The sequence below is a fragment of the Uranotaenia lowii genome, chromosome 1 (genome assembly GCF_029784155.1).
Source record: "Uranotaenia lowii strain MFRU-FL chromosome 1, ASM2978415v1, whole genome shotgun sequence".
NCBI lineage: Eukaryota > Metazoa > Arthropoda > Insecta > Diptera > Culicidae > Uranotaenia > Uranotaenia lowii.
The window spans coordinates 46,461,225-46,475,708 of record NC_073691.1 but is presented as its reverse complement, the minus strand read 5'-3'; the positions used below and the strand labels follow the sequence as shown (position 1 = coordinate 46,475,708).

Genomic DNA, 14,484 nt, shown 5'->3' with positions numbered 1-14,484 from the left:
GGAATACCTGTAAGTAAACTAGCCCACCTGATTGATTCGTTCTTCCAAAATATACCTACATCAACACACGCAATACATTCACCACATAACAATTCATACGAAGCCATGGGGTCCGGGTATGGTGGCGCGTGCATTGGAGATTTGTCGAACCTAATAATCTAAGGAATGTATGTGAACCCATACTTTGGCAGAAACTGCGGTGAATCCGTGCACCCATGGTGGATTACTAACATACAACATACAAATGGGTTTTTTTTAAACAAAGACTGTGACGGAAGTGCTTAGTGTCTTAAAAATTTTTCACGCCTCTCGGGACAATAACTGATAATCCTCCGCAACAAAAATGGCAAAGAGATTGTTAACGCCGGTTTTGAGAATTACCTGAAGATTAATGGGATCAGAAGTCGACCGCATACACGCCGGAACAGAACGGGTTGGCGGAACGAGCCAATTGTTCAATAGTGGAGAGCGCAAGATGTATGCTGGAGAAGTCGTTTTGGGCCAAGGCGGTCAATACACAGAGGTACCTGATCAACCGGTCCCCGACCCGCGGACATAATTCGACCCCTGAGGAGATCTGGACAGGCAAAAAGCCGGATATGTCGAACATCTGGATTTTCGGCACAACAACTATGGTCCAAATTCCGAAACTACGACCTAGGAAGTGGGATCCAAAATCTCATGAATGTATCCTGGTCGGCTTCGACGAGCTCACGAAAGGGTATAAGTTCTATGACCCGAAGTAGCGAAAAGTGTTCGTAAGCCGAGAAGTGACCTTCATTGATGAAGGTGCCCCGAAAATCGCAAGCCGAGACTTATTCTCCAGTCGTGCGTCACAGCTCGTTGCGATACTTGTTCGCCTTAGCAGCGAAACATGATTTGTCGGTGGAGAAATCTTTATGAAGCAGCCTCCGTGCTTTCAGGATGCCGACCGAACCAAAGTGTGCCGCCTAAACAAGGCACTGTATGGCCTAAAGCAGTCAAGCCGGACGTGGAACTGCAAACTGGTTACAGCTTTGAAAAAGCTGGGACTCAAACCTTCGAAGTATGACATTTGTCTTTTCTATCGTCTAAACGGTGGAGAAATGTTGTTTGTAGCAGTTTACGATGACGACGTAGTTCTTTTCTCGAATGACGACAACCTGAAGAACGAAGCCAAGTCCAAGCTTAAGTCCATGTCCATGTTCGTACGGACAGTATCATTTCCCTCGACCAGGAACCGTATATTGAATTCCTGCTCGCTAGATTCAACACCGATGAACACAAGTGAACGCCTGACGAAGGACATGTCGACGAAGACGACCGAGGAAATGGACAGAATTGAGAACGTTCCTTATCAGGAGGCCGTGGTAGCACTCATGTATTTGCCCATACGCCATGTGCATACGCCCTGTCTTAGTCGCTTCAACACATGCGCTGATGAGAAATATTGGGAAGCTGTCAAGCACATGCAGAGTACGTACGAGAATCGTCAAAGATGATGCTGTGTTACACAAAATCCCCCGAATCGGAACTTGTGGGATACACCAATGCCATAGGGCTACAGACTTGGATGACCGGAAGTCAACAAGTGGCTACTTGTTCACTTGAAAAAACGAACACAAACATATACAGGATCTCAATGAAACTTGATGTTTCCTCGAAGAGATTCCTTTTTCTTAACTCTAAGCGTACATTTTTCGAGGATATGATGGCTAGCATCTTACAATGCTAAAATCAGCAACCCACAGAAAGTGTACTATGTATGCCGTGACCGGGGATCGATCTCATGTCCGCTGGCTTAGAAGACTTGAAGGCTATCCTCTACGCCACGGGCTGCGGCTTCCCAAGGAGGAGCAGTGTCGTGGTGTTGCAAGCGACAACCAACTGTCGCACTATAGTCGTGCGAGGCAGAGTACATGGCTCTTTTTGCCTCGGTTCAAGAAGCTGCATGGTGGAGAGATCTCATCTCCGAGTTTGGCGAAACTCGTCCCTTACCTCTTCGCTGCGACAATCAGAGTGCTATCTGCGTGGCTAAAAATGGTGGTTATACGCCACGTACCAAGCACATAGACATCAGACACCAATACACCTGTGAGGCGTTGTAGCAAAACGTTGTGACGCTAAGCTACGTGAGCACCGACGAACAACTGCCGGATGGTCTAACCAAACCGTTGGAGCGCATCAAGCTCAAGCGTAACCGAACTGCAATGGGCATCACCCGAACAGCTTAAGGAGGAGTGTTGTTATACGAGTGTAAGCTGAAGCGCACTCATTGCACAACTAAAAACTATAAGTTGAGGTTTCACACAGTAGTGTGTATAATTCGTTTTTCCACTTCGCCTGAAAACTCTGAACGATCATGGCCGATACGAGAAGTTGGGACGCATCGCCTGGAATGTGCCCAAATAAATCAACGAGCTGTCCCCAGATATCAATTGAGAAACTCCGCAATATCCTCAAGTCTCAACATGTCTTAAGAAAACTTTGGAACAGACGATATTCCGAATTTTGCAGTGAGTCCACGACTGAAGAATTTCCTGATATGTTCCGGTCATCACTACAAAACTATACAGAGAAAGCAATAGCTTTCACTCCAATTTCACTCCGATAAGCAGTCATTCTTATGGAAATCTGTGTAAGAGTAAAGAGCAAGCTTTATTCTTTTTAGCAGGCCCAATCCAGATTGCGCATTGTGTTGAGCTGTGTAGAGGAGAAACTGGGAACTAACACAGTTTTTTTTGTACGTTTACAAGAGAAGACGCTGCTCTTCGAACGCTTTCTTATGAGGTGCCAGGTGTTCTGATTTTTCAGGATTTGTCCTAATTTTTAAAAAATTCTTGAAATGTCTTGAATTTTGAAAAATGGTATTCAAAATATCCTCAATTGTTCTGATTTTCAACCAAATATAACTGAGCAGTTGTAGTTCAATGATGAAAGCATCGAACAAATTTGTTATGAAATATTTTAACCCCTTACACCTCTGGTAATCTTCAGTTCAAGCGATGCTTACTTCTGTTGCATAAATTAAGGTGTTTACAGCACCTGTATTTCGCTTTTATTTATGCAATTTAAGCAGAGTTGCATATACAATCGATAAATCAATCTAGTGGTGTTCTAAAAAAACTGATTTTTTTTTCCTCGCTATGTCCTGATAATTGACAAAACCATTTGGCCATTTCTGGCTACCTTTAACGGTGATTTTTTTTCAAGAAAAAAAATCCAAAACAACAGTGGGCATGGTTGCCACAAGTACAGATTTATCAAAAAGAAATTCCAGATTTTTGCATTACATTTTGGTACTGATTGATTCTGTTCGCACAGAAGACAGATTTTAAGGATTTGTCTTGAATTAGTTCTGATTTTACCATCCGATAAAAATAGACCACAAAAAACGTTTTGAGAAAGGAAAAAGAAAGCAAATCGATTGAACATTTATCCAAGAGAAGACAGTTTTTTGAAAAAATATTTTCCTTTGAGGATCATTTTGGTTGAGGTTGCCAATTTTTGACTATTTTTTTCCAATGAGAGTTAACATTTCAATGTGGCAACGCTGACAGGGAGGAAGAAATTGTTGTTATTTTGGTACGTTGTGTTGTAGGAGTCGAAACAATGTGTTCTTCATTTACACTGAGGTGTATGCCCGAAACGCTAGAGCGCTCTTGGCTAGAATTCTCGTTATCTCACTCAGGTGCGAGAACTCGCACACTTGTTGTCCGATTTGCTTACAGCCAGGGCTGCCAACATTTTTTTTTCAAAAATTAGCGACTGATGAAAATAAAAATCAGGCTACGCCAAAGTAACGAAAATTTCTCTTGAAGTGATGACCTTTTTTGGTCTTTGCTTAACATTTTCACTTCAGCAATGGTATCTAATGCAATTTATTCCCCTACCCATTTTTCACCACATTCACAAAAATCAGGCTATATTAGTCTTGTTTTCAATAATGAGGTAAACACAATTACTTATCAGGTTGTCAGGTTTCAGGAGTCTTGAAAAATCAGGCAAATCCTGAAAAGTCAGGCACATTGGCATCTCTGCATTCAGCTCGTGTAAACTCGGATAGCATGATCGGAGAAAGAAAATTGCACTCGAAAGCCGAGCTGAAAACAATGCTATTTCTCCCGGCTCTTCGTGTAACGGACCTGAGGCCAATTCCCACGCAAAGTAGGTTTTCAAAAGGTTATTGGCCAGGGTACCAAGAAGCGAACACTGCTACTCATCAGCTTTGTTTTTTTTATTCAACTTTGTCAGCAAGAACTCGAGTGGGTCCGGGGCCCAGAAAAGTTCTTGTTGGCAAGTCAATTGAAGAAAAAAACAGGTGTTGACTGAGTAGCCAAAAAGAGATATAGAGAGAGAATGAACTTAGTTCTGTTCAGAATGAACTAAGTTCATTTCTTTTTTAGGGTATATATAAGAATCAATTACGATTAATAAAAAGAGAGTTGGGGATTTTTTTTTATTATCTGACGGGTTTGCGCCGGGGGTCTTCAGATTTTCCCCAAAATTGAAAATTTGGTTCATTTTTGCGACTTAAAAACACATGTATTTTTTCAGATTTCTAACATTTTTATTTTTTGAGTTAGCTTCGGTTAGATTTTTTTGTAAATAAAAAATAACCATTTTTCAAAGCTACATAACTCTGTTGTTTCTCAACGGAAATTATAAAATAGCACATCAAAATGCATTGAAATTTTATCAGCCTTCCAAATAGAATAGTTGAAAAAAAAAAAAATAATGACCTTCAACATGAAAAGTTGTAAATAAACTTTAAATGGCGTCTAAAAGTACCGTCTGCACCACCGAATATTTTGCAAAAAATACCATTGTGTAGCTCAATTCATGACGCAACTTTCATCTGAAGACACCAAAGTGGGCCATTAACACCTTGAAGTGTTATGAAAGAAATAATGATAATAAATCTCTTTTTTTGCATCGAAAACAAACAATGGTCGAACAACTGCACTCACATATGGAGATAGCAAGCACTTCTAACAACATGGAAACAAAAGAACTTATCAAAGCTGGTAAAAAACACTATTTTTTCGTCCTTTTCAGACCGCCCCTACTCGCATAACAGTCCCATATGAATTTTCGTCATTTTAGGTCAACATAAGGCTTCAACATAAAAGACTAAAAAAAGAGGTTTTGTTCTAGAAATTTCGAAAAAAAAATCAATTCGTGGCTGTCCTATATGAAATATACCTGAATTACAATGTGGAATTCATGATATTTTTTTGCAAAAGTATGTTTCTTTTTCTGACAATTGCATTTTGGAGTTCAAAAATGATCAAATTTAAGTCTTAGAAAGTAGCTTGGTGAAAAAAATATATTTTGTATGGGACTGTTATGCTAGTAGATTCGAAAAAGGTTTCAAATATGGTCGATTAACAGTCCCATAATGAATAAAAATGGTGCTCTCGACCTTACCAATAACCAAATTTCGAATATTTCAGGCCTAACGATTTATTATGACAACCTAGAAACGATTTTCGTTTATGCTAAAAGTGGTGGTCACAACTTAAAAATATATTCCAAAACAGAAAAAGCTGATTGTCTCGCTTGCTTATTTTTGTATATGGGACTGTTATGAAAGAAGGGGCGGTAGATTGTTGCAGCTTAACTGACTTCATGTTATATCCAAAAATCTATTAACGTATTCGTTTATACCCAGTTTTGCACCAGGTCACAGCAAGTTATGCACATTTTACTGTCATTTTTAGAAGTTTATGCGCTCAGTTTTGCATCCGTAATTCCCCAGATTTGATTTAAAATGGACGGTGGAACACTGAAGATTCGTGTGTGAGCGATCGAGGTAGCAAAACACTGACGACGAATAATGTTCGTTCTAGTATGGTAAACCTCAAAACTGGGCGAATGTAGAAAACGAATACGGTAAAAGTATCATATTTTCATCATTTTACAGCCTGGGCTGGCCATACTGAGCTCTTTGATTATTTCTACAACATTTGTGCCACTTTCTCATACTTTTTTGATCAATGGGAAAGGATTTTGGTGTCCAGTGCTTAGCTCCCGATATAAAAACTATGTAAAGCACGTCCATATTTCAATTTTTAATCACATTTTTGTGATCCCAAACACAGGGACTGAACCTTCTACTATTGTCATTGATTATGCTTCACAATGATCTTTGATCGAAAAATTAATAAGTTATATAGTATATGAACAGGTTGTAAAAGCAACATTCGCATTATTAGTTATATCACATAAACAATACGATACTCAGAATTTTGGTTTAAATTTAAAGTCAGCTTTGCTGCAAACACTCTACAAAGCACGAAAAAGTAGTGTTTTTTACCTGCTTTGGTAAGTTCTTTTGTTTCCATGTTGTTAGAAGTGCTTGCTATCTCCATATGTGAATGCAGTTGTTCGACCATTGTTTGTTTTCGATGCAAAAAAAGAGATTTATTGTCATTATTTCTTTCATAACTCTTCAAGGTGTTAATGGCCCACTTTGGTGTCTTCAGATGAAAGTTGCATCATAAATCGAGCTATACAATGGTATTTTTTGCAAAATATTCGGTGGTGCAGACGGTACTTTTAGACGCCATTTAAAGTTTATTTACAACTTTTCATGTTGAAGGTCATTATTTAATTTTTTTCAACTATTCTATTTGGAAAGCTGATAAAATTTCAAAGCATTTTGATGTGCTATTTTATAATTTCCGTTAAGAAACAACAGAGTTATGTAGCTTTGAAAAATGTTTATTTTTTATTTACAAAAAAATCTAACCGAAGCTAACTCAAAAAAAAAAAATGTGAGAAATCTGAAAAAATACATGTATTTTTAAGTCGCAAAAATGAACCAAATTTTCAATTTTGGGGAAAATCTGAAGACCCCCGGCGCAAATTGTCAGATAATAAAAAAAAATCCCCAGTTGTGAAACGAACTAAACGCGATCGTTTACTTCGATGACCGCTCCGCTACATTCGTTTTTTGGGAGGAGCCGACCAACCATGCTAAGGTTTCTCGAATTTGCAAATGATAAAATCTCGAATTTATATTAATTTGGTTTGAATTTTTGTTTGATCTTGTAGAAAATGCGCCACCATTCAGCATTTTTTAACAAAATACTAGGTTTTTCGAATGTGAAAAATGACGGTGATGCTTGAAATGCAACGAGATAAGAAAATAATTCTAGTTTTATCCTGCCAAATGTTTCACTTGATCGATTTAGATTAAAATTTAAGATTCAGACTTAAAAACCTTACAAGAGTTACCTATTCTGATCCTGGCTTGATAAATTAAGGGAATTGTTTCAACATCGTAGAAAATTGTCTAGAAAAAAAAACCTTAAAGTTATCAATTTCTCCTGTCCTCTTCAGGTGTTTAACTCGAAGCACACACATATCGAAAAAAACGGCCAACAACAGGCAAAGCAATTACTCGATAATTAGTAAATCAATCCAAACCAATCGAACCGGCAAATCTGGAGCGACAATTTTTCTCTGTTGTTTTTTTTGTTGTTGCTGTCTTCACTTTTAGTATGCTCGGTTTCGCTCGTATTACTTTTAGCTAGCTAGTAGCTGCTCCACAAAAAAATAAAAACACACACGTTGTCACACATTAAAAACCACCCGGTCAACTTACCGGTTTTTCGCAGCGGGAAGTCCGATTCCGAGTACTTGGCAATGGCCGAAGGGGGAACCGGTGGAATCTTGTACGGATGCGATCCGGATGCCCCGGTGCCGGCCGGTATCGATTCGCCCGAGGATGACTTCACCACGCCCCTAAAATGAGGAAAATATGTTTGAAAAAAAAAATCAACGTTTCGACCATTTTTTCGGTGGTCTTTTTCAAGGAATCCTTACCAATTTCGGTAGGACGATGGCGAACTCATCCCGTTGGAGGCAGCCGCTTGCTTCTTTTGGATCAGGAAGTTCTGCAATGAAAGGACAAAGGTCATCACACTTTTTTTTTAATTTTAAATTAGGGATCTCACCTGCAGCTTCTGCTTGACCTCGGAGCTGGCGTTGGCGCTAAAGTCCTGCTTTTCCTTGCGCTTCATCGCTTCCCGTTCCCGGCGTTCCCGCTGCTGGGCCGCCTCCTCGGCCAGCCGCTGTTCCCGCAGTTCCTGGAAGACGTAGCCAGTAGTGTTGTGATAGGATGCCGCAAGCTAAATTCGAAATGGGAGGGCAATATGTTTGTTCGCTGTTGAAGGGTTGTTTTGCTTCTTTTTTTTGGTTCTTCTGTGGTACACATCTTTTTTTTTTGGTACAAAGAGTTCTAGTAGAGTAGTATAGTGTAGCAGAGTAGTACGTTTACGTTTTTTTTTGGTTTGTGGCTGTTGTTTTTTGTAGCAAAGGGTAGCTGTTCGAAAGTGAGCCCTAACCTTAAAGTTCGGTAGTAAAGTTGCTGCTAGTCTTGTGAGTAAAGTTACTGTTTGTTTGTGGATGCACACAGCTGAGAGACAATCTATGTTTGAGGGAAACTAAACTGAACAAACTGGGAGCACTGCCTGGCAGGGTGAGGGACAGTGTTGGAGGTGTTGCGGAGGAATGAAGGAGCAAGAGGGTCTTTACAAACAAGCGAAAGTTCACGAACACGAAGATCAAGCCTGCTGGTGCTGCTTACCTGAAATTTGTGTTCCAGCTGTTGCCGGTGCTGCAGTTCCAGTTCCTTATTCTTCTCCTGGAAGGCGTGCCACAGCTTTTGCTTCTGCATTTCCTGTTCCTTGCGGAGCTGGGGAAGAGAAAAAAATACAAGAAAAAATTCAGATTTACCGGACAACTTTGAAAATATTTTTTTACAATGTAGAAAAAGATATGTTGAAACCCATAGCGACACAAAAAATAGTGCGTTTATCACTCCAAAACGGATGTTAAAAAGTAGGCCGTATGATCTGCAAAAATCCATACCGTACTCAGAAAGCCGTACGGCATCACAAATTCGTATGACTATCAGTAGTATGTCGGTATGTCCATCAAGAATCCATATAATCTTATGAGATGATTAGAGACATCAGGATTTTAGCGGTCGTCAAGCACTCTTATGGGTATCAGGAATCCTTAGCGTCATAAGACATTTGCAGACTTCAAGAGTTTGTATGATTATCACATTTTGAAAACGCAGGTTTCAGTGGTGGAATAGAGTTATGCACGATGCCAGGTAAATCTTTGACGTTTTAGTCAGGAGCAACTGTACGGCTGTTTCCAAAAGCTTCCTAACTAATCTAAACTCTACTATGAAGGCATGGAGTCGCTAGTGTTTACTCAATAATGCTCATCAGCATAGCTAAACTCTACACTAGCGATTGTTAATTCCACCAGCGATCGTCAACACGCGAATTGCCAATCGTGGGTTTCAACACCTCCTTTCAATAAGCAGATTTAGGATGTTAAAGAGCACCGTCGATGGCGAGCTTCCCGCAACACCAACAACTTCTTCCAGCCATCGGAAATCAGCAGACACATGCTAAGCGCAGCGTAGCTGATATCGCAAGATGAACTCTTTTAGCGAGCTTCTCCTTCCAATCTTGATCCCCGGCAAAATTCGTTGACCAACTTGGCTCTGGCGTCGGCAATGGAGTGACCCAAGTAACACGAATAAGGCCAGCTAGCGTTAGAAAGTTTTATTCGTGACTTTTTTTTGTGCAGCTCGTTTTATGACGGTTTCATTAAAGTCATGAAAAATGCTTATATTCTTGTTTCCAGGTAGTTTTGAAAACGCTAATAGAGCTTTTATTAAACGCACTGTTTTAGTTGTTTTGAAAGAGTAATTAATGCTCTGTTAAAACTTTAATAAAACACAAACTTAGATGTTTGCTCCAAGCTTTCTTTTGCATGTTTTATAATAGCTCTCAGTGTTTGATTATTAAACCGCCATAAAACATAGTGACAGTTCTCAAACAAGATGTCAAAACAGGACACGCTCAGGTTAGATTGCACATATTTGAATTGGAAATCCCATTTTTACTCATTTTTGATAAGTTATGTGAGTTGGTTTTGAGTTAAAATAAAAAAAATATATAAACAATCTTTGAAAAACTTCAAATCACCGGAAGTGATGACTCTACAATATGAGTATAGAGTGAAAGGGGCCAACTAGTAAGGAAAAAAATTTGTTGCTTGACGCCATTATTTATCCAAGATGGCGGCTTCCGTGTTTATTTTCAAAGCTGTAAATTAATGAAAATCTCATGAAACATCTAGAATATGGGTACTAGTTGAAAGGGCTAAACGAGTAGAAATGACTGAAAATCGTATAAAACCCTTAGGCGGCATCCATAAATTACGTAACGCAAAAATGCACTTTTTTTGACCCCTTCCCCCCCGTATGTCACAAATCGTAACGCTTCGACGTACCCCCCTATGAAAATTACGTAACGCTGATACTTTGCCCCCCCCCCCCTTATCTTCTAATGTTTTAAAATACTGCTTTTCGAAAATCAAAAATTGATTTAAAAATTAATTTTTTTAACGTTTTTCAAAACGGAATTAATATCTATCCAAATCGCTTCTTAGTACTCATTGATGATAACTCTCTGATAAAATAAATTGATTGCATTATTACGTGTTGCTCTGTGCTTGTTGTCTGATGATCTATCTTGATTACTTTATTTAGTTCATGAAGCATAACTTGGTAAGTAAAATATAGTCCTCTAGTAATATTTTTCAGAATTATCAAAATTGCATTTTTTAAATCAATTGAGCAAATAAAATCCGTCTTGAGGTTGATTTGAGTTCTTTTCTGTAAATGTACCTAATATTCGGTTTTCCAACGGTTATTTCACGGATATTCAATACACATTTTTAAGGAGTCTAACTCAGAATCTTTAAAGAGGAAAGATTACAAACCAGCTTCAATCATGTTGAAGCTTACAAATTTTAAGCTGATTTTGGTTTGCTCATCTTTGTTCTGTGAAAATTTCATGACATCAAAATAGCTGCAATTAGTAAACTGAAATTTTTAAGGAAAAATCGTTACGTAACGATGAGCTTACCTCCCCCCCTCCCCTATGTCACAATTCGTAACGCTTGAGCTTACCCCCCCCCCCCCCTTAGGAGCGTTACGTAATTTATGGATGCCCCCTTACAATATGGGTATTAGTTGAAAGGGCTCAACGAATACAAGCCGAATTTCACTATTTGCCGCAATTTTGAAATCCAAGACGAATGAAATCCCCACAATATGAGTATTGAGAGAAATAGCTAAACTAGTAGAAACCGAATTTCGCTATCCGACGCCGTCATGAAATCCAAGATGGCGGCTTTCGCTGAACTTTAAAATTTTGTAAATGACTTTAAATCGCATCAAACCCCTACAATATTGGTGTTGGGTGCAAGGGCTTAACTGAAAGAACTGCTGAACATTAAAATGATTTTTTTGTCACTTAAAATCTCATAAAATCCAACAATATTGGTATTCGGTGGAAGGATTAAACTAGAAGAAGTCGAATTTCCCTAACTGACGCCATCATTACTACAAGATGGCGGCTTTCGCTTTTCTATTCAAAGCTGTAAATTACTGAAAATCTCATGAAACATCCACAATAAAGGGTAGGGGAGAGTGGGGTATCGTGGTCCATGGGGAAACGTGGGCCACTTTTAATATCTCAGATGTGTGTTGAGATAAAAATCTCAAACCAACTGTCATCGTTGTTGCTTTGCGCGAGCATGTATTCCTATATACTGTTGACTGAAATACGCATCATATGCTTCTTTTATTTATCAAGCTAAAAAAAGTAAGAAAAATTTACTTACAGAATTAAAAAAAACACTCGCTAATTTCATTGATGGGGATCCTAAAGTGCACAACAAAAATATGCTCATACGCTTATGATCTTAGTTTTGTCATGATCTTTCACGTGGAAAAGGAATTTTTGATGAAACATCAATAAGTCACACAAACGCAACCAATTTGCAAATCATAGCTTGTGGGGAATCGTGGGCCACACATCTTGAATCACCTTAATTTTTATGTTTTTATACACATTCAGAACTTAAAATACGTTTTACCTATCTGAAAAGTTTTCTTATGCCGAATGAAGACATATGAAAAATATTTTGTCCATCCTATATAAGAAATTTTGCCAAAACGTTCGCGAGCCAGGTTTCGGAATCTATGCAATCATACATAGCTCTCTTTTTTATTTCATCACCTGAAATTGCTTTTAAATAACGAAATGAATTAGTAAATCATTTTGGGTCAACTCATAAACTCTGCATGCTATTTGATCAATTTGGATTTGGTGGCCCACGATTCCCCACCATTTTTCTATATTAAAAAAATAGTGGGGAAAATAACTTATTAAAAAATTTAAAAAATACCTTATGATACCTTGAAAATGTAGAAAACCATACCATTTTTTATTTTCATTTTATCTTTTTTTATAGAGAAGTTATGGAACAACGAAAAAAGTGGCCCATGATTCCCCACTCTCCCATATAAGTTGAAAGGGATCAACGAGTAGAAGTTAAATTCCGCTATCTGACGCCAACTTGAAATCAAAGATGGCGGCTTTCGATTAATTATAAAAAATGCTAGAAATCATAAAAGATCGCAATAAAGCTTTAGAATATGAGTATTAGTTTAATAGGATACGCTAGAAAAAGTCGATTTTCGATCTGACGCCATCTTAAAATCATCTGCTGAACTTAAAAATGTTGTAAATGACTGAAAATCGCACGAAACCTCCAAAATATGGGTATTGAGTGAAAGAGCTGAACCAGTAGAAGTCGAATTCTTCTATCAGATACCACCTTGAAATTCAAGATGGCGGCTAACGCTTTATTCTAAAATGATATAAATAACTGGAAATCGCATAAAACAACCACAATACATATATGGTGAAAGGAACCAAAGACTCTAAATAGCTAGCTAGAATATCACTAAATTTAACAAGATGAAGAAAAATAACAAAAAGAAAACAAAGTACAGCTTCACATAACAAGTTGAAATTAGATACAGCAAGATAGAACTGGATGAAGATCAAGATGAAGCATTTACAATATAAAACGAACTTAAACAAGATAAAACATGAAGAGAACTCGTTGATTGAAAATAAAATTGGTCAGAATAAATGCAAACGAGAAAATTTTTAGACATAATAAGATAAGACCATATTAAACAGGATGAAACATGGTTCAAACAAAAAAACATAACATGCTAAACAAGACAAAACAAAATCAATCAATATTGAACAAGATTAAGCAACATAAAAATAAGACAAAACCTGATAAAATGGTGAAACAAGACAAAGTAACTATAAAACAAAAATAAACAAGATGAGATAAACTAAGAATGAAGAAAAAAAAAACAAACTGAAAGTATAGAAACAAACTAAAAATATTGAAACAAACTAAACATAAATTAAATTGTTAAAACAAGATTTAATTCAACATTTAAAGGCATCAAAAATAACAAGTTTGAAAATTTATTGAAAACATAAGCATTTAGAAGTAAACGGAAACTCCATTGTGGATTGATCTGTTTTTTTTAAATAATTTTTATCTACATTTATCTTGTTTTTTAGTTTTTTTCTTGTTTTATTTTGTTTAACTTTTTCTATAATTAAATTTTTGTTTTCCTAGATAAGTCTTGTTCATCTCGTTTGTCTTGCTATGTATTATTTTATCTTACGTATATTTAATATTTTTTGTTCTGTTAAGTATTTCCTGATTTCCAATTGTTTTGTATTGTTCTATATTGTTATTTCTTTCACTATGTTTCATTTTGTTTTATCTGGTTTCGTCTTCTTTCACTTTGTTTTATTATATTGTATCATGTTTTTTCGGTAGGTCATTCTAAATTAAATTTTATTTACTTTCATCTTGTTTAACCTCCTTCACCTGTTTTGCCTTGGTTAATCTGGTTTTGTCTTGATTTTTTCTTTTATAATTCATCTTATTTTACTTTATTTTATTTTGGTACGTCCAGATTTGTCATTTTTTTTTCAATTCAATTGATTGTTCTTCGTTTATTCTAATTTTATTTAGTTTAATTTTTTTTCTCAATTACAGGCCCCGTTCGTTTTTGGCAACATTCGATTTTGGCAAGATTCGATTTTGGCAACATGATTTAGAAGCGACATTACCTTTTAGTTTTCTCTAGAACAGGACCAATATTATTGAAACAAACACCATAAATACGTTTTTATGTTCTGAAATGGTGATAAAATACAACAAGAAAAACAAAAAAATATAAAGTACTCAAAAATGATAAAAAGATGAAAAATTAAAAAAATTAAAAAACAATTACAAACAAAAGACTAAAAATGACAAAAAACAACTAAAAAATGATGAAAAATGACAAAAACAGCATATATGAAAAAAAAAAAAAAACAACCAAGATTATAAACAAAACAAGAGTAGTGCAAAATGCATCAAAACATGAGAAAAAATGATAAAAAATGACTAAAAATTGTCGGAAATTGACTAAAAATAACATTAACGATAATAAAAATAGTTATTTTGTAAAAATGAAAAAAAAAAAACCATTCGATTTTGGCAACACAAAATGTTCGGGCATGTTGCCAAAATCGA

General features: G+C 36.8%; 1 protein-coding gene across 5 annotated transcripts in view; it reads right to left on the bottom strand.

The window, feature by feature from the left end:
- LOC129740284 (histone deacetylase 4-like) overlaps positions 1–14,484 on the bottom strand; it is a 198,149-nt gene that overhangs the window by 13,596 nt on the left and 170,069 nt on the right. For 4 of the 5 annotated variants that reach the window (XM_055731898.1, XM_055731894.1, XM_055731895.1 and 1 more), the window contains exons 4-7: positions 8,576–8,683; positions 7,944–8,117; positions 7,813–7,883; positions 7,592–7,731 (exon numbers count right to left, since the gene is read on the bottom strand). In XM_055731898.1, the coding sequence (XP_055587873.1) occupies positions 7,592–7,731; positions 7,813–7,883; positions 7,944–8,117; positions 8,576–8,683 (493 nt within the window). The remainder of the gene's footprint in view (positions 1–7,591; positions 7,732–7,812; positions 7,884–7,943; positions 8,118–8,575; positions 8,684–14,484) is intronic. The other variant, XM_055731897.1, reaches the window with a different exon arrangement.